The 21,646-nt window shown below is 45.6% G+C and overlaps 1 protein-coding gene across 1 annotated transcript in view; it reads right to left on the reverse strand.

Moving 5' to 3' along the window:
• Nucleotides 1-21,646, reverse strand: part of LOC309556156 (spindle assembly abnormal protein 6 homolog) — a gene marked incomplete at its 3' end in the record, with an annotated part of 221,299 nt that overhangs the window by 106,929 nt on the left and 92,724 nt on the right. Inside the window, exon 5 of the mRNA XM_082258516.1 lies at nucleotides 13,420-13,591. Coding sequence (XP_082114642.1) covers nucleotides 13,420-13,591 — 172 coding nt within the window. The remainder of the gene's footprint in view (nucleotides 1-13,419; nucleotides 13,592-21,646) is intronic.

Consider the following 21,646-nt stretch of genomic DNA (forward strand, 5'->3'; position numbering starts at 1 on the left):
GCAGTAATTGTAGCACCAGACCTCCTCTATAAATCCAGTGGTAACCCGTAAAGACTTTATAAAGCGCCGCCTATGGATAGAAAAAAACGATGCTGTTTGTCGCGGCTGCATGGGCGCAATTTAAGAGTGTGCCAGGTTTGGTATCCATTTACTCCACGTATATAGTCTTTTATACTTTACAAAAAAATAAGGTTATACTTTTTGTTTTGTTTTTTTGCAATAAAATTAAAAAATAAGATATTTTTTCGAAAAAAAGCGTTGAAAAACCGCTGCACAAATACCGCGTGACAAACTGCAAAACCCACCAAATGTATTCTCAAGCGCCTCTGCTTTTTAAAAAAATTATAGTTTTTGGGGGTTCTAAGTAATTTTACAGCAATAAGAAAAAAAAAAAAAAATGGTACATTTAAAAAAGTGCCAGAAAAAGCCTGCAGCGCAGTCAATGCAAAACTGCTAGAAAAAAAGCTAGACAGTGGAATGGATTGGAGTGGAGTGGACACTAGTACTATACCACTACGCTTTGAAAACTCCCACTTAAGTAGTATATTATAGTGCAGAAAGCATAACATTTCAGCATGTTCACCAGTTAAATGGCTTCTTTTTTTTCATAAATTGCTGCCACTTCACTAAAAACACGCTCACTTGGTACAGAGGAAGGAGGAGCAGAAAAGTATCTTCTAGCATGAGAAGCAAGTCTTTTGTAGCGTGCCTCATTTTCTTTCCACCACTGAAGAGGATCACCACTTTTTCTGTCAATTACTGGTACCTTCAAATAGGAGATGAAGTTCATCATCCAGGCTCATTATTGCAGATTCAGAAGAATCCTCCGCATGAGGCCCCAATAAAACACTGAACAAGTCATCCATTTCCCCACAATGAAGTTTCTCTTCTGTCCATTGACTTTTTGGACATTTTTCTCCTCTTTTTGAAGCATCCTGCTCTTCCACATTAGAAAACTGCTCTTCTTGACTTTTCTTTTCGGCAAGAATCACCTGCACCTCCTGTTGAATATCTTCTGTCAGCCATTGTTTTGCCTTGGCCAATACATCATCAGAAGAGAAAGGCTGGTTCTTGTAATGAGGATCCAAAAGACATGCAAGCACAACATTTTTATTCCCTTTATGCTTCTCAAAACGTTTGGCGAGGCTGTCCCTCATGGCCTGCCAACATGTTTTAGTGTGTTGGGTCCTTCATTCCATTGAAGAAGCATCTTCAGCACTCTCACACATGGGATGACAGATGACACAGATGAGTCGTAATGACTCGCCTCTAATGTCACTTCCTCTATGGGGAGGAGGGTCTCAATGATATTGGCTACAATGTCCCACTGATCAGCAGTAGGACAAGACTATCCTCCATATATTCACCGTAGTATATGGCAAGAGCTCGCTTCTGCTCCAGCATTCTTTGCAGCATGTGCAGTGTTGAGTTCAATCGTGTTGGAACAGCGTTAATCAAGTTGTTTTTGGGTAGACCAAGGTCTTCCTGAATGCACCTCAGTCGCTGCTTGGCAAGGATTGAATGGTGGAAATGGCCTGCGCACTTCTTCAGCATGCTAATTATGTCAAGCAAAGCTTTCTGGTTTGACAGACCATCATTTACCACAAGTTGGAGGGTGTGTGCCATGCAACTGAGATCTGACACTTCAGCAAGTTTTATTCCTTTCACCATGTTCGCTCCACTGTCTCGAAGCACAAGCATCACTTGGCCTTTGGTGATTCCCCATTCTTCAAGCATGCCTTGAAACATTTTGTTAATGTACTCCCCAGTGTGGGATCCTTGCATCACTTTTGTATTCAACACCAAATGCCTTCTTGACCATCTGATGTCAATGAAGTGGCATGTAAGACTCAGTCATTCTGTTTGTCCTGACCAGCAGTCAGTCGTGAAGGAGAGCGAGTTGCCAGCATTCTCTGGTTTCAGCATAGCCTTTACTTTCTCAACAACCTCTTGGTGAATCTTTCCCAGCATTTCGGTTCGATAAAACTTGTCATTCTTCAGTGTGTATCTTGGCTCAAGTACGGACATCAATCGCTTAAATCCAGAGTCAGACACCATTGTAAATGGCCGGTTATCAGTGACCATCACCTCTGATTACTCTGTCCAGCAGTTAGGATCTTCCATCCCATTTTAGCCACCTGTTTTTTTTCCTGAAACATATCGGTTATTGTTGCCTGGGATAGTGATGTTTCACCTTGTGATTCATTTTGTTTATTCTGTGCTGCATGATACAATTCAACATGATGAGCTCTTAGATGGGCCCAAAAATTTGATGTATTTTTGTTTTTTGCAGTTATTGATCCCATGCTTATATTGTTTTTGCACATGTTGAACACTGCTTCGGCTTTTCCTGGAGATGGAGATGAGAAATAAATAGTCCCAGAATATGTGACGGTGGCAGGTATCAGACCCCTGGCCTTCTCATCCACCTCGTGACCAAAGAGCAGGCAATCTCCCACCCTGCCGTCACTTGCGCAACAATGCCACTCTCATATGCACCCGGCACACAGACTGTCCAACTTGCGGGACCACAATCTAGATGCCAGCAGACAGAGCGATTGTCACCGGGCTAATTTAACAATCAACCCTTTCTCTGCCACCTCCTCTACATTATAATGAGCCTAGAGGACGCTTGGAATTTTACAAATATCAATTATGACTTTAGAATAACCGTCTGTAACACACGTAACCTCAGAAAAAAATGTTTCAGATAGGTTAGCCTATACAGTAGCGAGCTTTCAGGAGGCAGGTTCTTTTGGGTCAGTTTGCGTTTAAGAGCTTAGAGACAAAGTGAACACTTTTCAACATAAGGTTTAATTATAAGAAAGGTTAAAATTGGTGCGAATAAAAACAACATTTACAGAAAAATGGGTTACAAAGAAATAGAGACACAATACAGCAATTTAGAAATATGAATATAAAGAGTGAAAATACTTGCATTAAAACGGTCCTGGTATTACCTTCATTTCAGAAGCTGAACAGGTATGATTGGTTCCCCTTGAGCGATGTTATGGCCTCAATGGTAGGATGAGAACTGCTCTCTCGATCAGTTCCAGCCCTTTTTCACTGACCCCCCCAGGGGGTGTCACCAGAAGTACTTGGCCAATAGGCTCTGAGTCTATAAACTGCTAAGGGACCTCCCGGTTTGACAGATTATTAAAAGCACTCATATCTTGAGGTATGCAACGGTTACATGTTTGAAACTGATATTTTATGGTCTGGTTTTGAATGTCCTATCTTTAGACACTAAACATGGGTTATCTCGGAATAACCTCTGACCTGTAGGGCATCTGATCGATAGCTTGTCTTTCCTAGGCATGAAGGTGTTCATGTTTGATATTAATTTGATCGGTATTTTATCTGGCATTCAAATAACGGAATTTTTGTAAAATTCCTTTCTCCGAGTCCTCCGACAGTTGCCGCCTCTTCATATTCGTCACAATGGGGGTATTAGACTTTGCTCCGAAGGAGTAGCTAGGCAACAGAATATGTTAACATTAAAGCTTTTAACATATCCCACCCTCAAGGGGTGGTCCCCTCAGTCAATACCCTCCTACTTCCTGCAACCATATCTCAGTTTCAGTGGAATAGCAGTAGAGTATACAACCAAACCCCAAAAGAGGGGCGGGGGCGGCGACTGTCGGAGGACTCAGAGAAAGGAATTTTACAGGTAAGATTTTACAAAAATTCCGTTTTCTCTTACGTCCTCCGACAGTCGCCGCCTCTTCATATTCGTCACAATGGGGACGTCCCAAAGCAGTGCAAACATGAGGGGTGGGAAACGCATCCGCGCCGGAAGGCAACGCAGTCTCCGCATCAAAGAAAGGAACCTTACCAAAGGAAGGAAACCAGCTGGGCAACAGGAAAAAAATTGCTCAACAAGAGCAACAACCCAGGAAAAAACAAATTACCAGGGGATAAAAAACCTATCCCAACAGCCAGAGGTCCCAACAAGGGACCCTAGGGAACTGCCGCACTAAGAACCTTGCGGCCAAAGGAAGCATCCGCCGATGCCTGAACATCTACCTTGTAGAATTTTGTGAAAGTGTGCACGGTCGACCAGGTCGCCGCCTTACACACCTGGGCTACAGAAGCCCCATGACGACAGGCCCAAGACGTACTCAGAGATCTAGTAAAGTGCGCCTTCACAGGCACAGGGGGAACCTTCCCCTGCAAAGTATACGCCTGTTCAATGGTCTGCCTGATCCATTTGGCGATGGTAGAGGCCGACGCCGCCATGCCCTTCCGAGGACCCTCAGGAAGAACAAACAAGGAATCCGTCTTTCGAAAAGACTCAGTCGATTTAAGGTAAACCCTTATCGCCCGAACAACATCCAAAGAATGTAGTCTCACCTCTTTCGGGTGTTTAGGCTTCGCGCACAGCGAAGGCAAGACAATATCCTCATTTAGATGGAATTCCGAAACTCGCTTCGGAAGAAAAGAAGGATTAGGTCGCAAGACCACCTTATCCAAGTGAATAACCAGATACGGAGACTTGCAGAACAAAGCCGCCAGCTCCGACACTCTGCGAGCCGAAGTGATCGCAACCAAAAAGGCGACCTTTTTGGACAACATAGACAACGAGATCTCCCTGATCTGTTCAAAAGGAGCACGTTGTAACACAGATAGAACGAGATTCAAGTCCCAAGGGGGCAGAGGATCCCTCCTAGGAGGAACCAGATGCCGCACACCCTGAACAAAAGTGCCAACCAAGGAGTTGGAAGCCACGGGACGTTGAAAAAGAACGGCCAGCGCAGACACCTGACCCTTTATCGTAGCCAGCGCCAAACGCTGATCGACACCTGTTTGAAGGAAGGACAACACTCGGGAAACCGAGTACGTGCGGGGTGAAAACCCCCTGGACTCACACCAGGCAAAATAGGCCTTCCAAGTACGGTAGTAAACCTTCCCCGAGGAAGACTTCCTCGCGTTGATCAAGGTATGAACGACCTCAGGGGAGAGACCCCTCTCCTTCAGGACCTCGGTCTCAACAGCCAGGCCGTCAAAGCCAGCGACTGTAAAGCAGGATGGTATATCGGCCCTTGAGACAGGAGATCGTCTCGAAGAGGCAGACGCCACGGGGCGTCGATCGCCAGATTCACGAGGTCTGTGTACCAGGACCGGCGTGACCAATCCGGCGCCACAAGAATCACCGTGCTGCGTTCTGAGTGTAACCTGCGAAGGAACCTGGACAGCAACTGAATTGGTGGAAACGCGTACATCAGCTTGTACTGATGCCACAGGGCCTAACGCGTCTGACGCGTCTGCCCGAGTGTCGCGCACCCTTGCCATGAACCTTCTCACCTTGTTGTTGAGACGAGACGCGAACAGGTCCACATCTGGAAGACCCCACTTCGCGCACAACATCTGGAATACAGCCGGGTGGAGAGACCATTCCCCCTGATCTAGGGTCTGGCGACTCAGATAGGCCGCCTGCCAGTTCTCCACCCCCGGAATGTGAACCGCCGTTATCGCCGGGACATGAGTCTCAGCCCAGGACAGAATGTCGGCCACTTCCCGAGCCGCTCGGGCACTCCTGGTGCCCCCTTGGTGGTTGATGTAGGCCACCGCCGTGGCATTGTCCGTCTGCACCCGAACCGGGCAGCCCTGCAGCCGGCCCGTCCAACGATGAAGACAGAGATTTATCGCACGCAATTCCAGAATGTTGATCGGAAGGGAGGACTCCTCCTCCGACCAAGTTCCCTGGGTGGACAGAACGCCCAGAACACCACCCCAGCCCGACAGGCTGGCATCCGTGGTGATCACCGTCCACGAGACAGGACGAAAAGACTTGCCCCCCGACACCATCGGGGACTGGAGCCAACACAGAAGGTCTCTTCTGGTGCGATGGCCCAACGAGATTTGAAGATCCAGAGATTGAGGTCGCCCGTCCCACCTGGACAGGATCTCCGCTTGGAGACCCTGCGTGTGAAACTGGGCAAAGGGAATCGCCTCGAAGGCCGAGACCATCAATCCCAGACATCTCATGCATGACCGCAGAGACGAGTGTGGAACGTCCCTGAGGGACCTGACTTCCTCCTGAAGAGTTCTGAGTTTGTCTCCCAGCAGGAAGACCTTCGCCTGAACCGAGTCCAGGATCATTCCCAGGTAGGGAAGACGAACCGACGGACTCAGTGTCGACTTTGGAAAATTTATCGTCCAACCAAACTCCTGCAGAGTTTGCATCGTGACAGACAGGTCCTTCTCCAGACCCTGGCTGGTCGCAGACCGAACCAGAATGTCGTCCAGATACCCCAGGACAGAGATGCCCTGGGCTCTCAATAATGCCAGAACCGGTGCAAGCACCTTGGTGAAAACCCGCGGAGCCAGAGCGAGACCAAAAGGTAACGCCACGAACTGGTAGTGATCCTCCGCAATGGCGAATCGAAGGTACCTCTGGTGACCCTCGAAAATGGGGATGTGAAGATACGCATCCTTCAAATCCTTCAAATCGATGGAGGCCATGAATTCCCCTGGAACCAGGGCAGCCACCACCGACCGCAGGGATTCCATGCGGAATTTGCGAACCCGCACAGAGCGGTTTAGAGCCTTCAAGTCCAGAATTGGACGAACCTTGCCCTCCTTCCTGGGCACGGTGAACAGATTGGAATAAAACCCCCGAAATCTGTCCCGATGAGGCACCGGAACCACCACTCCCTGAGCCCTCAGGTCTCGCACCGCCAGGTGCAGGTCCCGTAAACGCTCTGGAGACAGTTGAAGATTTGAGGGAAAAAATCTGCTCTCCGGCCGAGAGAGAAACTGGATCTTGTAACCAGATCGAACGATCTCCTGAACCCACCTGTCCCGCACGCGGGCCAACCATGGTTGAAGAAAACCGAGCAAGCGTCCCCCCACCCCAAAACTGGGTGAGGGCGCCCCTTCAGGCCGCACTGTTATGGGCAGCGGGTCCGGACTGACCGGACTTCTGTTTACCAGACCAGGGCTTCTTTTGAGAGCCTTGTCCTTTGAACGGTTTGCCCTTGTAGTGCGACCGAAAGGCACGAAAGGACCCCTGAGGGGGCGGAAAATTAGCATGCTTCTTCCCAGAAGCCCCCTTAGCCTTGGGGAAATGGGGCAAGAGAGTGCTCTTACCTTGGGTGATCCCCTTAATCAACACATCCAAGGACTCCCCAAAAAGGCGAGACCCATCATAAGGCAGATTGGCTAAGGTCTTACGTGAAGATTGGTCCACCGACCAACACTGCAACCAAACCAGGCGGCGAGACAACACCGCCACGCTGTGCCGTGCAGCCAACGGAACTAAGTCCAAGTCCGCATCACACAGATACATGACACCCTGGTGGATCTGATCCACCATATCCAGGGTCGCCGGCGAGGCCGAATCGGCCACTAGGACGCGCCTAAGCATCTGCGTCCAACTTGCGACAGCCTGGGCCACCATGAGAGAGGCAAACAGAGCCTTAAGCATAGAACCCGTAACAGAATAAGTATGACGGGCAAGAGACTCCAATCTTCTATCCGTGGCATCACGGAACACCGGGGAATCCTCTGCAGGAATCGCAGTGGATTTGTTCAAAACCGCAATTGCGTGATCCACCGGGGGTGGTACACACCACCGTTCATCAGTGGAAGGCGAAAAAGGATAACGCAGCTTGAACCTACTTGGCACAGCAAAAGGTTTGCGCAAATTGCGCCATTGTTCCTTAACAGCGCGCTGAAAATCATCATTGCAGGGAAAAACCTGCGGCGTCCTGCGTTTTCTCTGCGTCCCATAAGCCGCCAAGGCAGCGGGGGGGGGGACACACTTCATCCTGCAAACGCAGCGTTTGTTTTATGGAAGCAATCAATTCATCCATGATTGCAAGCTCTTCAGGCGAGCCAGGGGGAGAATTATCCACCCCTTCAACTTCAGCCTCCACCTCGGACCCCACTAGATCCAGGGAGGAGCGGGACCCCGATAAGGAGACCCCCGCCATAACAGCCCCATCACCTTCACCCTCAGAATCAGAGGAAATAGAAACTCTGGGTCTTTTAGTAGATTGAGCAGCCACCAGCATCTGCACCTGAGCAGCAAGGCCAGCCACAATAGTGGCCAAATCCCCCCCTGGGGGGGGGAAACAGCGGTCCCCTGGCTTTCCACCAAGGTGGCAGGAAATTTGCCTTCCTGAGAATACATTGCCCCAATATGATATGCCGGAGAATAAAGGGTTAACTGCCCCTTTAACAAGCGCGGCGAGCGCAGCCCACCGCACCACACACAAGCACAATGAGACCCCCACAGGGACAATGAACTGACACAGGCAATGGATATAGCAAGAACAGAAGGATAGAACCTGAGAAGACCCTCGCCGCTGCTGCTGCCTCGATCGGTGTACCCAGGAGAAGAGGAAGTGATGAGGCCAGGGCACTCTATTAAAGCCTATGGGAGGCTACAAGAAAATGGCCGCCATGCATGTAGAACATGCGGCCGGAGCGAGTGTAGGCAAAATGGCGCCGTTTGGCGCCGAAACCGCCGCTCCTCAGTACAGTAATGCACATAAAACCATCCACATAAAAAGCATGGCAGATCGCCGCAGCGATCGCTGTATAGTGCCCAAACATGCCACAAAACATGCCCCACAGCACACAGCTTCTCACACTGACCAGGCTGACACAGACAGTGTCACACAGCTCTCCCCCCCCTTGCAGCCCGCAGCATGCAACAGAATGATAGGGAGACAAACAGTGAGAACAGAGGCAGGTTACACAGTCCCAGACTGACACCCCCCCAGACAGACAGGTCCCCACATAGATACACTTACCTCCAATGGCGTGGGGGGACCCGCACAGGCGAACAAGCCGCTGCACATGAGGCAGGGAGAGTCGCATACAAGACTCACAAAATGGGGGTTAAGAAACCGCACAGCGTCCAGTGAGGTAGCCACCTCACCAATCATCCCTGCACCGAACAGGGATGGGTCGTTCACTGTGCCAGGAGCGTTACCTGGCTGAACGCTCAATGGCAGGCTGGGAAGCCACTGACCCACGACCTGCGACCAGGGGGATCAGCCCGAGACCCAGCCCGCATAATCCTCTTCGTCAGAAGAACTAACTAATGATGACAAAAAGAACAGCTAGGTAAAGATAGAGAAAAAACTCAAACAAAAAATCAAAAAAGAAGAAAGAGGCTGGGGCACAAAGCCCCAGCACAGAGAGAACCAGCTACTCCTGACAAGCTAGACATTGAAACTGAGATACGGTTGCAGGAAGTAGGAGGGCATTGACTGAGAGGACCACCCCTTGAGGGTGGGATATGTTAAAAGCTTTAATGTTAACATATTCTGTTGCCTAGCTACTCCTTCGGAGCAAAGTCTAATACCCCCATTGTGACGAATATGAAGAGGCGGCGACTGTCGGAGGACGTAAGAGAAATATATTTTCTAGAGACATATCTTGCTTGTGTATAAAGTTAGGAAGTTTTGTGGTTAACTGTGTCATTTTCGAATAACCTAGGAGCCAAATGGTTGTATTCAGATTACCAATTAACTCTAGAGCACGAGGATACGGAATGTCTGGCGGTCAGTCTGCTTGTGTATATTAAAGGTGTGAAAAGTGTCAGCTATGGAGGAACCTGCATTCAGTGACACTAATTGAGGTGGGGTGGGGGTGAATGAGCGCCTTTTGGTTCCACTGATTAGCGAAAGGTGGGGGCTACTTTCACTCAAGGAGCCGGTGTCACTAAGCAAAATGGATGCCGAGGACAAGATGGTGTCCTCACGCACGATACCATTACACCAGACCGCACTTTTAATTTTTCTATCTTCATCCATCTCCATTTAAATTTGAAAGACACTACTCAAATTGAATGTAGGCTTAAAAAAAAAAAACTGGCTAGCTGGCACCCTGTGGTGGGTGGGTGGCTGGCACCCTTTGGTGAGTGGCTGGCACGCTGTGGTGGGTGGTTGGCACCCTTTCGGTGGGTGGCTTGCAGCCTGTGGTGGGTGGGTGGCTGGCACCCTTCGGTGGGTGGGTGGCACGCTGTGGTGGGTGGGAGGCTGGCACCCTTTCGGTGGGTGAGTGGCTAGCACCCTTTCGGTGGGTGTCTGGCACGCTGTGGTGGGTGGGTGGCTGGCACCCTGTGGTGGGTGGGTGGCTGGCACCCTGTGGTGGGTAAGTGGGTGGCTGGCACCCTGTGATGGGTAAGTGGGTGGCTGGCACCCTGTGATGGGTAAGTGGGTGGCTGGCACCCTGTGATGGGTAAGTGGGTGGCTGTTACAGGCCCAGGGCCTGTGGCTGGCTAGCTGGTAAAGGCAGTGCCTATGGTTGGCTGGCTGGTACAGGCCTGTATTTGGCCGCGGCGGCTGTGTTAAACACACTGTGCACTGTGACTGTACTGTAGAATCACTCTGTCCGCGACTGCTGTGTTTTGTGTTAAAACACACTGTGTGCACTCACTGTGACTGTAGTGTACTGCACTGTCCTGACTCCAGATGAGGCTGAGGGAGGCGGCCTAAGAGGCAGAAGCTGTCCCAGAGTGCGCGGCGGTGCATGGCGCAACATATGCGATGACGTCGCGGCAATATCACTAACCGCCAGGGCCGATTCCGATATATCGGGGTAAGTGCATATCAGCCCTCGATACATCGGGTTTGCCGAAAATCGGTCGATCCCTAATGCACTGTATTTGTGTGATGGATTTTAAATAGTTGATATGTATTTCTCCTTTGTATTTTGAAAGCTTTTTTTTCCCCATGTGAACGGCAACAGAGGACTAAACTCCTCCTTCTGATGTTTCTCTTCAGAAAGGCTGGGAAACAGCTGGGTGACATAGTTCCATAGTGAAGGTTGAAAAAATAAAAAAAGGCACTATTCCAGCCAGTTAAACCTGTGGTATGAAAGTGTGCTCATGTTTATGTCACTAGTACATTGTATATCCTTGTATGTTTTGATTGTTAAGGTGCTCATCTAATAGTTTTTTGAAACAATCAATGCTCCCTGCTGATACCACTGCTTGTGGAAGAGAATTCCACTTCCTTGCCGCTCTGACAGTAAAGCACCCTCTATGCATCGAATTGCGGGGTATAGCTGCATGTTTTTTTAAATTCCCTTTCACTGAAATGTTTTTTTTCTAGGCTAGAGTCACCAGTACGGTTATTTGTATATCGCTATCATATCCCCTCTCAAGCATCTCCTCTCCAGGGAGAATAGGTTCAATGTTTGTAGTCTTTCCTCATAGCTGAAATCCTCTAGTCCCTTTTTTAGCTTTGTTGCCCTTCTCTGGAGTCTCTCCAGTTCCAGCACATCCTTCCTGAGAAATGGTGCCCAGAACTAAACGGCATACAAGATTCGGCCAGACCAGAGTCTTGTATGGTGGGAGAATTATTGTTTTATCTCTGAAGTGAATCCTCTTTTTAAAAGATGCCAATATTTTGTCAGCCCGTCAGCTGTATATAGAATATGGAAAAAATGGACCACTTCCCATAAACTGACCTACCTGTACGTCGGCTTGCAGTAGTGGTTGTACTGGGATGATGCCTGCAGCTGCAGGCATCAACCCTGTACCGTTTTTTAGAGCCGGCGGTTGGCTTTAGGGAAATAACAGTTGATGCAGCTCAGCAGCCACTCAGCTGTTATCCTAGTGACTGGGAGGGGACGCTGTCCAGGTCTCCCGTCCCAATCAGGAGACCTGAGCAACCAGCCGGCATGTCCGCTGGCTATTTGGAGTCCCGAACAAAGCCGGATTCAGCTTGGATCGCGTCTCCGATGTAGTAACCCGGAAGCGACGTTACAATGTCACTTCCGGTTTACTCGGCTGCTAACGGCGACAATTTTAAAAAACTGTCAGAATTCAAAAATGCTGATTTCGGCATTTCGAATACTTTGAAGTGCAGTGTCTTTTAGACCCCCAATCCCTCCATAAAGAGTACCTGTCACTGCCTATTACTGTCACAAAGGATGTTTACATTGCTTGAGACAGCGTGTCTTACACGCTGGTTACCCCTGTAGGGGTGCTGCTTTCTGGTGAGTGTGGGAGAAATTGAAATATAGGGGGAATCACTGTCTCCACACTCGGCACTTAAATAACTGGAGCACCACGAGAATCACCTACGGAGTTGACCATCGCCACAGCTCACCTTTCTATGGACTTTTATGGACATTTTCTATCCATTTGATTAATCGACTTTTTATTGCTACAGGATTGATCATATATATTATATATTTTTTTCACGGGTCCAGTGACCGATATCTTTAATCTGGACCATTTGCACCAATAGCACTTTAGTATCACTTATTTATAGTTTTATCCTTCGGATCACATATACTTCTATTGGTCATTTTTGGGACCATATTGCACTTATACATTTTATTACGGATTTCACCATATTAACAGCACTTTTTTTTCCCCACTTTCTTTCATTGCATGGTAACACTGCAATTTATTTCAGCTGGAATATCTAGCCATTTCTTTGTTTGGATAATTAAGGGCTCACTGGCCAGACTTCTTTCAGCTGGCTTTCCCCATTATAATCACTTTTGGATATACATATATGTAGAAGATATATACACATAGTTTTCGGTGTGCGCACTGTTACTGCACTATTGCACTTTATGTTTTATAGAAGATATTATATATAGATATTGGTTTGTGAATGCACTGCTATTGCATTATTGCACTTTATAATTTAATTTATATATATGAGATGATTTTCTGCACATAAGTTATTGGTTTTAACCCAGTCTTTTAGGCAGCGCCAATTACCTCATTACTTTTTACATTTTTAATATTGACTTTATAGTCTATATTTTAGGGGTAGGCAGCAGCCCTTATATATATATATATATATATATATATATATATATATATATAGATAGATAAGTATAATTTTTTCTCTCCATAGCGCGGAATTATTGTTTATCATAAATACTGTGTGACAAACAAATATTACAATGACCGCCTTTTTATTCTCCAGTGTCTTTGCTAAAAAGATAAACATTTGGAGGGTTTTAAGTAATATTCTAGAAAAAAATAATGATTTTAACTTGTAAACAAGTGTCAGAAATAGGCTTGGTCCTTAAGTGGTTGAGCCCCCGTTCACACTGGGGCGACCTGTCAGGCGACCTGGTCGCCTGACAGGTCGCCTTCCATAGAGAAGCTGCGGACCCGTTCGAATAGGAGTGACACAAGTCGCTCCGACTTAGAAAAAGGGTCCGGAGCTTCTTTGGGGTGACCCGGAGCGACCTGCATAGACTTCAATGTTATGAAGTCCGTGCCGGCCGCTCCGAGGTCGCGGCGCGAGCAGCGCGTCGCGACCTATGAGGTCGCCCCGGGAAGTAGCGTCGCCCCAGTGTGAACGGGGCCTAAATAGTATGTTTTTAGTAGAATTTAAACACTTTACTATAAACAAAGCAAGATTATGTGGCGATCATTTTTTGCCAAACTCCATAATGACATGTTTAGTCAAACATGGCCAGACTCACCTTTAAGCTCTTAATGCAGGTGGCAAGATACTTCTTTACATCACTGTCACTGCCTTCCACAAGTTTTAAAGAAAGATGTATTAGGTGCTTGAATGGGTTTGTTTCAATTATATTTAAGCTGGCAGCCATACACTCCAGGCCATTTGCAGAGGTCAGCAACTGAAGTAAAAACCTGTAAAATGTACCAAAAATTACCCAAAATGCATATACTTTTCATAAAATCACCAAATCCAAAACCTTGATTATCACTTTTAACAGACCTTTATCAAAAGCTGGAGATAATGGATACTATAGCCATGGTTTATGAAAAGGCAATGTCTAAAAGCCTGACTTTTCTGGATCAGGAAATTTAGGTGAGCAAAAATAAATTCTTTTGAGGCAACCTGAAATGTCTCCAACTTTACAAGTCCACTTGTTCAACCCAAGTAGTTGGTGACATTGCTTAGGAACCAACCCAAGTAGTTGGTGACATTGCTGCTGTCATTTACAGTGCCCACACAACCTACACCATCCATGCAACATGAACACATACACACTGCAAGACACATGCATTGTATTTAGGAATGGACACCAAACACAAGTAACATGTCTTTCCATGTTCCACTTGTTAAAGCGGAGTTTCACCTAAAACAAAAAAATATATATAAAAATACCCCCGGGACAGTCAGGGCTAGTGCATTCCACAATGGATAGCCTCTGAACTGTCCTGGGTTGCACTTACCTGCAAGAAGAAATACTTACCTTTAAAAACATCTTGTCCAGTGCTGCCATCTCAGGTTTGGGCAACTTGAAGCCAGCGCGATCCTCTTCTGCGTCCTCTTCCGTCCTCTTCGGTCCCACGATGCACTGCACCGGCCCCGCCGTCACTTCCGGGGCTGCAGCGTCATCCCTGCACAGCTTCTGGGCATGCCCAGAAGCTGTTTAGCAAGGTATGACGGCGCCTGCACCGGAACTGACGTCGGGGCCGGTGCAGGCGCATTGATTCCTGGGAGCGATGATGTTCAGCTCCCAGGAATCATTGCAAGCCAGGAAGTGACAAATCGCCGTGGCCGCCGAGGGGAGGAAGCAGAAGTAAGGTAAGTATATTATCTTCTAAACAAGGTAAGTAAAAAAAATAAAAAATTGCGATTATCCATTTGTTTTTCAGGTGACCCCGGGCATGAAGATGGACCGAACTTGCATTTTAGGGTGGAACTCCGCTTTAAGTGTTCACACATGCCCTCTACGCACGCATTCTTGTACAATTCTTGGATGGTGGGCTTCCAAAAGTAAAAAAGGACACTGTTGTCTTGTGAGAACCATGTGCAAGCGGTTGCTGTGCAGCACCGTTTACTCTTGCCACAGCTGTGAAGCATCCCTTTCTTCCATTCTCTCTTGCTCAGGTTCTCCATCTTCTTCCTCCTGGTCTCACACACACACTATGGTTGTCACACATTTAAGTACACAAGCTTACTTCCCACACAGCACATACATCAAGGTAATGGAAGGTTTCAATAAAAGAAAAACATAATAAAAAGGAAAAATTAGCATGCATCAAAATCCCTCTTCCAAGCTTGATAGCATCATTTTTTGTGACAAAACCAGCATGTGGAGGGCATAATCCAGTTCTTAGCACAGCATGATATTCCACAGCAAAGCAATCAATTCCTATATGCCTTCAAATAAACATCAAGTTTACAGGTATATCACTTGCAAACACTCCACTGCAAGTGTTAAGGAAGAAATATTTTACCATCAAAGGAAACTGAGAAAAAAAATACATGTAATGGAGGGTACCGGAAAAAAAAATATAATACATGTAATAGAAGGTCACTTAAGACAACTTTCTATCAGTTTATTATTGATGATATGCACATGCTGAGTGTCATTTCTTGTTTTCCCATCAAATATCACAACTCTTATCCACAAACAGACTTCTTTGTCCTAAGGTGTTAACCATTGTACAAGTTATCTTTCAAAGTGTGATGACCCAGGGCAGAATCAAGTACACTTGCAATCTTCTAAAAGATCGATGCAATGAGCTAAACACAATAAAATCTTGTACTCTAGAGAAGGCTCTAAGCACCTTATTTTTCAAACAACAAATCTTGCAAGAATGACATCACAATCCATACCCTATTTCCGCTAAAGATAATTTTTGAACTGCAATTCACAATGAAAGAATGCTTAGTGAAACAGTTCCCAAACTGTAGAACATAAGAAATGCAAAATATCACTGATTTTCCAGAGTAATAATTAGACTTGTATAATATAAGTGTTACTTGTAACAAACATTTTGAAACTTCAAATTTTTTAATAAGTTTCCCAAACTCTAGGTACATTGTGCATTCCTGATTGCATTTTACACGAATCAAAATTAAAGTCTTACTAAACCCACAACAGTAAAATCCGCCTGTATACGCAGTAAAGCATGCTTTTTATACTCACAGTAGAATGTAAGGGGTTAATACTCCTTTGTGCAAAAAAGGCTGTTTGATCCGGTCTTCTCTGATCCTCCCTTTCTTCCACTGTCTCCAATCCCATCTCCTGATAGTGCAGAGCCTTGGGGGCACTCTGCACATGCTCAGTTTGGTGTGTATTGTTAGAGTTGTTTGTTTTCTGGTTGCATGTGATCAGCACAGGGCCAATCAGTACTGTCCAGACAGAGGGTCAGGGGTTCTACAGCCTCATAAGACAGTCAGAGTAGAATGAAAACTCCTAAAAGCTTTAACAAGACACTGGTAGAAGTCACAAGACTGCTATAAACTGCTGATGAGAAAAGGTATTTAGCAGTTTATATTTACTAAAATAATTGCATTCCCATGTTCTGTGCACTGTGGGAGAGCAGATGTAGTGAATGCAGGGCCCTGGGTTTAGGAACATATTAAATTACATACAACACACATTACCTGAAACTGCAGCAAGCTAGCTTTTTTCCATTGCACCTAATATATGCATACATGAACAGAGCCGAATTCTTCAAAATGTGCCTTACTGTTAGAGATGCATCAAATCTATAAGAATTTCCCCTCATACAAAAAGTGGTGGTTTTTATCCTTTACAGTGCCCTGAAAGTATTTCTACCCCTTGGAAATTTTCCACATTTTGTCATACAACCAAAAATGTAAATTTATTTTATTGGGATTTTATGCGCCCGACCAACACAAAGTGGCCCATACATGTGAAGTGGAAGGAAAACTATAAATGGTTTTAAATTTTTTTTACAAACAAATATCTGAAAAGTGTGGTGTGCATTTGTATTCAGCCCCCTTTAACTCGGATACCCCTAACTAAAATCTAGTGGAACCAATTGCGTTCAGAAGTCACCTAATTAGTAACTAGAGTCCACCTGTGTGTAATTTATTCTCAGTATAAATACAGCTGTTCTGTGAGGCCCTCAGAGGTTTGTTAGAGAACCTTAGTGAACAAACCGAATCATGAAGGCCAAGGAACACACCAGACAGGTCAGGGACAAGGTGGTTAAGAAGTTTAAAGCAGGTTTAGGTTATAAATACCCCAAGCTTTGAACCTTCACTTTCTTCTGCTGTAGCAGACAGGTCTGACAGGTCGACTTGGCCTTGTGTTTAGGATCATTGTCATGTTAGAATGTCCAAGTATGTCCTATGCGCGGCTTCCGGGCTGATGAATGCAAATTGTCCTCCAGTATTTTTTGATAACATACTGCATTCATATTGCCATCAATTCTGACCAAATTTCCTGTGCCTTTGTAGCTCACACATCCCCAAAACATCAGCGATCCACCTCCGTGTTTCACAGTAGGAATGGTGTAACTTTCATCATAGGTCTTGTTGACTCCTCTCCAAATGTAGTGTTTATGGTTGTGGCCAAAAAGCTTAAATTTTGGTCTCATCACTCCAAATGACTTTGTGCCAGAAGGTTTGAGGCTGGTCTCTGTGCTGTTTGGCGTACTGTAAGCAGGATACTTTGTGGCATTTGTGTAGTAATGGCTTTCTTCTGGTGACTCGAGCACGCAGTCCATCTTTCTTCAAATGCCTCCTTATTGTGCATCTTGTTTTCAGAGATTCCTGTATTTCACCTGAAGTCATTTGTGGGTTTTTCTTTACATCCGATAATAAATAAAACTAGCCGCGCTTAGTCACACCCAGGATACTATAATGGATGATGTAAATTGATGAAGGCTGCCAGTACAGTAGTTAACACTGCGTGCACCAGATGGAAGGAGTGTCTGCTTACCGGAACCTCATGACCCCCGGTCAGGGTGGGTCAAATGAGCGTGTAGTAAAGATATCTAATGGAATCCCCAAGGATAAGAGAGCCAAATTAATGGGATCCCCCCAAAACAACAGGCAGGTCTCCAATACTCAGACAACAGTGCAGCAGGGACAGCTTTAACATACCATATACCTCAAAATAAAGAGGGAAACTCCAATGGCATAGTAAACTTAATCTTTAATGACTATATACATAAAAATTGGCAACTCACAAATCCATCCAAATCAATATGCATGGAAAGGTAGGGGAGCCTGGATCAGCGTGTCAGCATGCGGGCGTGCCTGACGTTTCGTCCAAATCAGGACATTCTCAAAGGCGAAGCCTGCACATCAGGCCTCGACAAAACCCGGGCGCCAGGTCGCATTTGCGACTAGAATTAGCGACCTGGCGCCTTGGGTGCCCTGCAGAAGGTGTCCTGTCATTTTTGCACGGACTTCCGCGCACGGAGTGCACGGACTTGCGGGCCGTCCGAAATTTGAGGCCCCAGCTTTTCGGCCTACTTGAGATGAGAGGCTTCCAATGGGGAACTGGCACCCTCTTGTGGTGGCCGGGAGTAATGACTGTTGTAATTACTGTTTCCACTGCCTGTTTGTTCACAATGCATTACCATCTCCCTGTCCAGTAAGTTACCTTTGACAGGGAGTGTGGTTATTTATTAATTTAATTTATTTTTTAAATGTAAAACTAAATATTTTTTCTTCTTTTTTTTTTAATTATTAAAAAAATAAAAAAAAATATATTTTTTTTTCCAATTATTATTATTAAAAAAAAAATAACATTTATATATATATTATAATATCTTTCTTTTTTTTTTTTTCCCTCATCGCCATGCCACAGCTGAAGGCCCCTTTCACACGGGCTGTCTGATCAGGTCCGCCTGTCAGTTTTTCAGGCAGACCTGATCGGACCCTTCATTCTCCTCTATGGGAGCAGTAATCTGCCGCCATCTGATCCTGTCCGCCAAAAGCAGACGGATGGTGGTTCTATTTTCTATCCATCAGATGGCATTGGATGGAAAGAGACAGTCTGTTTTCATCCAATTGCGCTAGAGGAGAGTGGGGTTCTAGTCGTATTTATGTGTAAATTTAGTATCCGTTTTATTAAATAAAGCTTGGTTGTTAGTTTAAAAAAAAAAAAAAACTGGCTCCTAACTTTTTTAGCTGGCTCCTAGATTTCAGGAAAATTTGTCAAGCCCTGCCGCACATGCCTGCACGCTATTTAAATAGTACTATCCATAAATAATTACGCGGGGTCCCAGAACTCCGAAGCAACAGGAAGTTCATTTGCCGGAAGTGTCGTCATCGGCAGAGATGCGTCAGTTCCGGTGTACAGCCAAACCGGAAGAGCACTTGCGTTCCACCACTGCTCATTCTGGAGGTCACAGAAGGACTCTCCCCTCACTGTGGGGATGAAAAATTCGGGGTACCTTTTGTAACCACATATACCCAGCAATATGGAGACTTAAAACGGATCTCCCCTGAGACTAAAAGTGGCCCCTAATGTAGTGGACCGACCACTCAAGTCTTCCTTTTTTCCCCAGATTAATGGGTTTTTTCCATGTCGGAAATGTGTGGTTTGTAGGACCAATGCTGTTAAGGACAGAAAGATTATTTCCTTTCGGTCCAATACTACACAGAAGGTCTATACCTTCAGGTCCTTTATTACCTGCTCCACTAAAAATGTGGTGTACCTTTTGGAATGCCCTTGTGGCTTCCAATATGTCGAGAGGACGATCAGAACTATGCAGATAAGAGTTAATGAGCATCTGGGGAATATCAGACGAGGGTTCCCGAAACATAGCGTCTCCCGACATTATTTGGAATGTCATGGGGAAAAAAGCCACAGGAACTTCAATTATTGGCATTGATAAATAGACAGCCCATTGGAGGGGTAGTAATGTGAGGCGTGAAATTTCCAAGAAAGAGACACGCTGGATTTTCGACCTGAAGTGCTATACGCCGTATGGCCTGAATGTCGACTGGGATGTCAACTGCTTTATTAGCAACAGTTGACCCCAGTTTTTGATTGTCTGTATCGCCTGGCAGTTCCTTTCTTTTATTTTTATCTTAATTTATGGATAGATAGGGTTCGGCACATTTTTCAAGTTTATGGTTTTATATATGGGAGTTATGCTATATATATATGCAATATATTTGATTTTTTTATCTTTTGACCATAATGGGTCTTATATATATATATATATAATTGGATAATGGGGTATTGTCATAAGTATTACCATTGCCCTATTTTATGATGCGATGTTTTATCCCTTATATCAGTAATATGATAATATGATTATAAGTATGGCAACATTTTTATTATTTATTGCATTATATGTGTTCCACATTGTGGGGTTTTTTTTCCGATTCCCCACAGTGTTTTGATTGTTTATCCTGTGCTCTTGTGACCATGACTGTCCCTGGTTTATTCAGGTTATGTTGTGGTCGATAAGTATTTCATCATTGCGGGGCTCTCAGGTGTCCTTTGATGCATCAGGGGGGGGGGGGGGGGGGGGGAGTCTTAGTTCCGGTGAGGAGGTATGTTCAATTGGAGCGCAAGCTCTTATTGGCTACCACAGTGAGGGGAGAGTGCTTCTGTGACCTCCGGAATGAGCAGCAGTGGAACGCAAGTGCTCTTCCGGTTTGGCCATACACCGGAAGTGACGCATCTCTGCCGATGACGACATTTCCGGCAAATTAACTTCCTGTTGCTTCGGACTTCCGGGACCCCGCGTGATGATTTCTGGTTAGTACCATTTAAATAGCGTGCAGGCATGTGCGGGCTTCGCCTTTGAGAATGTCCTGATTGGGACGAAACGTCAGGCACGCCCGCATGCTGACACACTGATCCAGGCTCCCTACCTTTCCATGAGCATTGATTTGGATGGATTTGTGAGTTGCCAATTTTTATGTATATAGTCATTAAAGATTAAGTTTACTATGCCATTGGAGTTTCCCTCTTTATTTTGAGGTATATGGTATTTTAAAGCTGTCACCGCTGCACTGTTCTGTCTGAGTATTGGAGACCTGCCTGTTGTTTTGGGGGATACCATTGGATTGGCTCTCTTATCCTTAAGGACTCCATTGAATATCTTCACTACACGCTCATTTGACCCACCCTGACCGGGGGTCATGAGGTTCCGGGAAGCAGACACCCCTTCCATCTGGTGCACGCGGTGTTAACTAGGTTTTCTCCAGCTTCATTGATGTTACTCTGTGGTGTTGGACTATAATCTTTTACTTTGGACCTTTATCACTGCATTTTTTGGACTTTTTATCACACGGAAATTCCCAGCAATTGGGTTTATGTTGGTGCTGTATTTTGTATTTATTTATTTTCTTTACATCCGAACAATTTTCCTGGCAGTTGTGGCTGAAATCTTAGTTGGTCTACCGGACCATGGTTTGGTTTCAACAGAAACCCTCATTTTCCACTTCTTGGTTAGAGTTTGAACACTGCTGATTGGCATTCTCAATTCCTTGGATATCTTTTTATATCCCTATCCTGTTTTATACAGTTCATCTACCTTTTCCCGCAAATCCTTTGACAATTCTTTTGCTTTCCCCATGACAAAGAATCCAGAAACGTCAGTGCAGCACTGGATGAAAGATGCAAGGGTCTGCCAGGAGTCCAGAAATTCACTGACCTTTTATACACACACTCTAAATACAAGCAAACAGATCACAGGTGAGGGTGGTTTCCTTTAATAGCCAAAACCCTTTGTGTCAACTTGTGTTCATGTTATCAGGCCAAAATCACCAGGGTATGTAAACTTTTGATCAGGGTATTTAGGTAGTTTCTGTTGTCATTATGATTTAAAAAGTGTAAACACAGTTAATTGATAACAAATGGCTTCAGACAAACACTAACCATGAGTGAAAGGTTTTTGTGTTATTCATATTCTCAAAAAAATGGCCAAAAATTCATAAATTCTGCCAGGGTATGTAAACTTATGAGCACAACTGTATATACAGTATCTCACAAAAGTGAGTAC

Source organism: Pelophylax lessonae (assembly GCF_965119305.1).
Source record: "Pelophylax lessonae genome assembly, chromosome: 1".
NCBI lineage: Eukaryota > Metazoa > Chordata > Amphibia > Anura > Ranidae > Pelophylax > Pelophylax lessonae.